The 6,000-nt window shown below is 41.5% G+C and overlaps 1 protein-coding gene across 1 annotated transcript in view; it reads right to left on the bottom strand.

The window, feature by feature from the left end:
- Positions 1-914: 914 nt before the first annotated feature.
- BBOX1 (gamma-butyrobetaine hydroxylase 1) overlaps positions 915-6,000 on the bottom strand; it is a 71,083-nt gene continuing 65,997 nt past the window's right edge. The window contains exons 6-8 of the mRNA XM_082484958.1: positions 5,403-5,599; positions 4,551-4,717; positions 915-2,916 (exon numbers count right to left, since the gene is read on the bottom strand). Coding sequence (XP_082341084.1) covers positions 2,756-2,916; positions 4,551-4,717; positions 5,403-5,599 — 525 coding nt within the window. The 3' untranslated portion in view covers positions 915-2,755. The remainder of the gene's footprint in view (positions 2,917-4,550; positions 4,718-5,402; positions 5,600-6,000) is intronic.

Here is a 6,000-nt window from a genome sequence, read left to right as displayed (position 1 = left end):
GCAGATAGTTACAGAAGTACTCTCCTTCCCCAGTACGACTGTAGTAATACGCAAAGATGTTTAGAATTAAAATTTGCAATATAGACAGTAGCTGGATCCTAGAAGTTGAGCGAGCGGAGGGTTGGCAGCCAGAAACATGTTTTGTTTGTGCATCGGGTTTGGGTGGGTGGTCCGGCCCTTTCCCAGTTAAACTGGATATCGTGCCATAGCTCATGGAATTAGATTGGGTTTGCGCCGGACTTCACGTTGCCACTGTTTTTACCACTATTTGCACCCCATTCTGCGTGAAATACTTTGTTGACTATATAGTAGCTTGAATTATGTTTATACATAATCCTAAAGGATTTATACGCTGCAAATTGCAGGGAAGCAGTGATTGTGCTCTTGGGAACCCGGAGCCACAGCACTCCTCCACCCGCCCATCTCGTCTGTGTATGTGCCATACGCTCTGCAAAGCTGCCTTTCAAAAAAAAATAAAATACTATTATGTTATTTATTTAACATCGATACTACATATTTTGGGGAAATGTGGACAGTTCAAGGAGGTGCAGATATATAAAGTACAGCATACTTCAGGCATAAAGTTATCAACTGCAGGGATCTCTTGTGTGAGTTTTCTATAGGGCATATTTCACTGACACGAAATCCCAGCAGTGCAAAATTACATCCATTGAGAGCCTTGATTAAGTTTTGGGGCTGGTTTTTTTTTTTGTTTGGTTGTTTGTTTTTTTTTCCCTGCATCTGTTCAAAGCTATGGATTTTAGTTGTATCGTAACTATATATTGAGTATATGGGACAAACCTGAATGGATCCAGGTCTAATTGTATTTACAAATACTTTTAAACAACAATAATGACTTCCTATCTGTGTGCAAGATGTTATGAGTGAGATTAGATATGAGCCCAAAACAGTAATCAGTTCCATAGTAGCTTTTAATAAACAGAAAATGGAATAAAACATTTCAGAAAAGTACAGAATAAAAGCAGAAAATATCTCTTCCCTATTAACCATTGGTATAAATCCTAAGATGTCTTGTTTTAAAGTTACAAATTGCAACCTTCACTAAATTATTATATGGAAGATATCACAGTTTAAGCACAATACTGCTGGTGTCTTACAGAATATAGGTATTAACCTTTCCTCGTTCCCCCCACACCCTTTTATAGCAGAGGCAAAAAATACCTTCATGTTTCCAAAATTAAAGGAGGCACCGACAAATCAAATTACCACTAAAAGTGTTACGCTACGTCTTAATGTCAAAGCTTTGTGAAAAACGTTTCACTACTTACGAAAGAGGAATGGATTCAAACCACACTACGACGGGTCATGGCCAAAGCCTAATTTAGGTTTATTTGGTTATTCAGCTGGGATATCTGTTGTCTGTAAATGATGTGTAGGTACTATGGAAGTGTTTGCAAGCTGATGGGAGGGTCTCACTTATGCTGGGATTTTTTTCTTCAACAAATTTAATTTTACAGTTATTTAATTGTGTAGTTGTAGTTCTGCTATTTTCGCCTACTAGGAAGAGAGTAGGATTTATTTGGCTTTCAAGGAATAGTTTGAAAATAGACAGTCAAAGGGCAGACCTGAGGGTGGAGGTGTGGTTATTTTGTCCTCTTAACTCTGCAGCTATAAGGGCAGTGAAAAATAAACTCAGTGGACGTGTTGTTGGGTACAAACCCAAGTATTTTAAAATTCTTTCTCTTTCAATTTGGCATCTGAATATAGGGAAAAAAAAACGCTACTTCGGCTGCAGTGATTTCTGCATAGCGTGATCTCTATTCAGAACGCAACCTAGAGGAAAACGTCCCGCAGACCAAGTCTGTCGGAGGCGTGCTCTTCTGTTTGGTGTAACAACAAAGCATCCGAGTTCAGTCGCCACTTCTCTGTCGGGTGCGGAGTCAATAACCGCCTCTCGTGCTTCGTGATTTGTAGCTGCAAAGCAGCGCCAGCGGTCCTCTTCCTGGCTTTACTCACAGGTCTGTCCGCTCTGTAGATCTTAATTCCATCTGGGCACAGCATCTGAGGGGATTTCTGACCCTATCTGCCACCTCTACACTGAGATTTATTTCTATTCCTAATGCAGAGGAGAATTAGTGCGACACGTTCTCTGGTAGCTCGATGGTTCCCGAGCCTACGGACTTAAAAAGTAGTCAAAGTTATTTGTGGCTGTGATGGTCATCGCGTGTATAGAGGGATGTACAGAATACACCATCTGCTGACCGAGATCTTGTATTAAAGTGGAGTTCTACCTAGAAAGTTGTGTATCTAAAAATAACTCCGCAGCAGCGGTTGCTTATTTTCATAATGAATTTTAGTTATGACTTATGCAATAACGAATGACTCTCTGAAAATAGAGGAAGGTGCTCTTCGTAACAAACCTTTAGTAAGTCATACTTATAAGCTCTTTTTTGATGTTCCCTTCCAAGCTTTCTAGGGAGGGCAGGTATATTTGTAGCGGAAAATTAGGGCGTTGTGATACCCAGTCAGCCCAGCGGAGTGATAATCTTTCAAGCCGTTTTACACCCTGATTTTAAAAAGAAATAAACCGACAGAGGTAGCAATGCATTTTATAGGTTCAAAGACCAGGGCACAGACAAATTTTAAATTGTTATGATCAACAGCTTATGGAAGGCAAAAATGTATTTGTGATGTTAGTTGCTGACAAGAAAACACAGTTGTTTGTTTTTGTTTTTTTTTTTTTTTAATTGAGGTTAGACAATCTAAATTTCGCTCATTCTAGTTAGAAGAAAGGTCAGTCCCTATTGAGGACCCTCTTCCTGAGGAGCCGGAGCCTTGACATGACCACGTCCCAGTCTGCGTAGGCACCTTCCAGGTGACGAGTCACTTCTGATCCCGACGGGTAGCTTTGGCGACCATGAAGCACGCGCCAGTTATCAAACGTCACTATGTCTCCTATAAAGAGATTGCGCAAAGTTTAATATTTGGTACGTTACAGTTGATTCCTTCAAGCAGATAACATGGAGGTAGATTTATATCAACAGTTAGGGAGCAATAATTTCAAGAAGCTTGACTGGAGGTACACAGCACGATGACAGAGTAATTTCAGTGTAGCTGGTCATTCTCAACCAGAGAGGGCAGGTCCCTTTCGACGTCTGCTTCTTTTCTTGTATGACCAGGCGTTAAAAAGCAGAGTCTGTGCTGAGCAAAGCAGGTCTGGAGGGGAAAGGCGGCTGCAGAAATCCACAGGAAGGATGAAAAGGGTGAAAGCCACTCAGATGATTTTTATTTGATCGGTCCGGTAGTATTTGTACCGTACACATTCTGCATTGCTATCCCTGTTGAGGGAATTCTATACGAACAAAGTCGATCCACTGAAAGTTAGGAAATCACGTAATCAAGGCTAGCACGCCATTTTAACTTTTCTCCCTTGTGTGCCACCACCATTATCATAAATCTGTAATTAAATAACCTTACAGTATTTCTGTCCTTCTCCCCCTCCCCTGTACCACCCTTTTGGTGCGTTAATTGATGGGATGGATGGTACTCATGTAATGTGACGTACTTCATTTTACCGGTTATTATGTGCTCTTATAAATTATTTTATTGCGTGTTCCCAACAGAGAGAGATTAATTTCCTCATAGACATTTTAAAGACAGTGGCATCGTAGTACATGAGGCAGTCAGATACACTAATGAATTTACTTTTGTAACAACTCTTGAGAGAAGGGGGACTATTCATATCTTTATTTTATAGCTGGGGAATGCAAGAAGAGAGATTAAGGCCAAAGTAGTTAAATATATGCAGGGACTGACTTTTAAAGAGTAAAGGGCATTTTTTTGCAGCGGGTTTTGATGTTGAAAACACAGCCCTGCGCAGCTCCAGCCGAAATTTAGAGCATTCAGCACTTCTGCGAACCCGCCTCCGGGTGTCTCGCCCGGGCCACCCAGAAAAAGCAGCGCAGCAGCAGTGGCCTTCGGTAATTCGTCCGGCGTTACGCTGGCGTTCGGTGTCTAAGCGAAGGGGTAACCGAGTTCCCCGCGGTGCTGTGCAGCTGCCTTCAGCCTTACACACATTATGCATCTGTACCATCTTCCACGTGTTCGGCAGCTCCTGCGGCCGCTGGGAAGGTGCCCCGCTCGTATGGGCATAAAGCCCAATAAAGCGGAGGAAAAAAGGATGCGATGGTGTATCATTTAAGGAGCAGAGACTGAACCGGGATGGCACAGCAGTCTCGCACGTGGCACGTCTCAACTGTGGTGCTACTGATGTGTGGAGTTACAATTTCCTATACGGTATGGGGTTTTGGAGTAATATAAAGATACGTTGGCCTAATCAATAGATAGACTCTATTTACCCCCCGCCTTTTTATTTATTTATTTATTTATTTATTTATTTATTTATTTATTTATTTATAGTGTAACAATGGCAAAACCAATCTGAGGGGAATGTAAGGATGCAGTATGAAATAAAATAGGTGATAGAAGGACCGAAATTTCCCCTCCGTACCGGTGCTGACAATGCTTAAGTGTTTTTGACCGTTAGGAAAAACATGAAAAATCATCGCGAGGAGAAGCAACTTACTGACCTGGTTTCAGCTTGTAAGTAAACTTGTGTTCTGCGCTATTTAATAAATCATCAAATTCCTTTAGAGCTGCATAAAATGGCCTCACTTTTTCAGCTGGTATGTCAAACACCGTGTCTCTTGTTGCGTTATTGTAATTGATGCGAACTGCTTGGCCTCTGGAATCCACACTGCCAAACAGAGAAGGAGAGGAAAAGGAATGTAGTATGTCGTTACCGAAACCTTTTAAGATGGTGATACGACAACTGAACTCTCCTGCTGGAATTTCAGTATGTTTCCACAGTGAAATTCAGATCGCTATTGGGTTGGAGTTTGATAATTAAGCCTAACTAGGAAAAGGGATGATCAGGAGAAAGTGTAGACGCTTCATTTCTTCAAACATCTGTATTCTATACGCTTTAATTGTAGAACTGTAAACTCTTTAAATTCAGAAAATATTATGATCATTTGCATTTTATCTTTTAATAATACATAGCTTTTAATCTAAATGCTTCGCGTTGTGATCTGTCCGGGGCACGACACAGATGTACGTCGGCTGGAATTTAGTAACAGACCCAGCTGCTGTTAACCTGCATCTGTACCCAGGGGTTGCTCTAATGACCACCACTTCTTGCTGGTGTCTGGCAAAACAAAATAAGGAAAACTATGCTGTGGTGGTACAAAGCACAGAACATGGCATACACTGGCAAAAAAAAAAAAAAAAACTAACAAAAAAAAAAACCCAAACCAAAATAACTACAGACCAAGTCAAAGCGGTGTTTCCCCACAAGGTGGCAGGAGCAGACCTCCTCCTCCCGACATGTAACCCAGCACACACCAGGGATTTTGTTTTGCTGTGTTGTTGAAACTACTCACTCTATAATCCTTTGTTTACATTGTACAGCAAAATCACAGTAGTCCACCCCAACATCTGTATAGTCCACAGCAGTAGAGGACAGGATCTGATACGCCTGAGGATTTTGTTCCTTCAGCTTGTTGGATACCTTAAATCCATCTACAACTTCACTTTCACCTCCTGCAGCTGTTTGCTTTATACAATGGAGAAGCTGAACCTGGAACGAATTAACATCTCATTACGAGAAGAATTAGCTTGCGTATTTAGCAGTTCATTAGTATCACTTCCCTCATATCCGCCGTTCTGGTTTTTTTCTTTTGTTTTGTTTTTCTCGGGAAAAGACTGAGTCCCCGTTACTGCAGCTTCCCAGTGCTCTGCCACCACTGTCACACAGGCAGCAAATTAAAGTAGCGCGTTCAGAAATCCATCCCATTTGGGACATCTTCTAATGCTTGCAACCGGCTCTGCTCTCGCCTTTTTCCTTTGAGTGCCTCTTTGCCGCAGTCATATAACTTTAAGTACATTGCAGTCTTACCTCAACAAGGAGGTTTAGTTTGCTCTGGCAGAAACAAAACCTACTGGGGCTTATCTGCTCACAGGTGGGAAAATGTGGCTCTT

This window comes from Vanellus vanellus (assembly GCF_965231255.1).
Source record: "Vanellus vanellus genome assembly, chromosome: 6".
NCBI classification, from domain to species: domain Eukaryota; kingdom Metazoa; phylum Chordata; class Aves; order Charadriiformes; family Charadriidae; genus Vanellus; species Vanellus vanellus.
The sequence above is the reverse complement of the archived record's forward strand: the minus strand, read 5'-3'. Positions and strand labels throughout refer to the sequence as shown.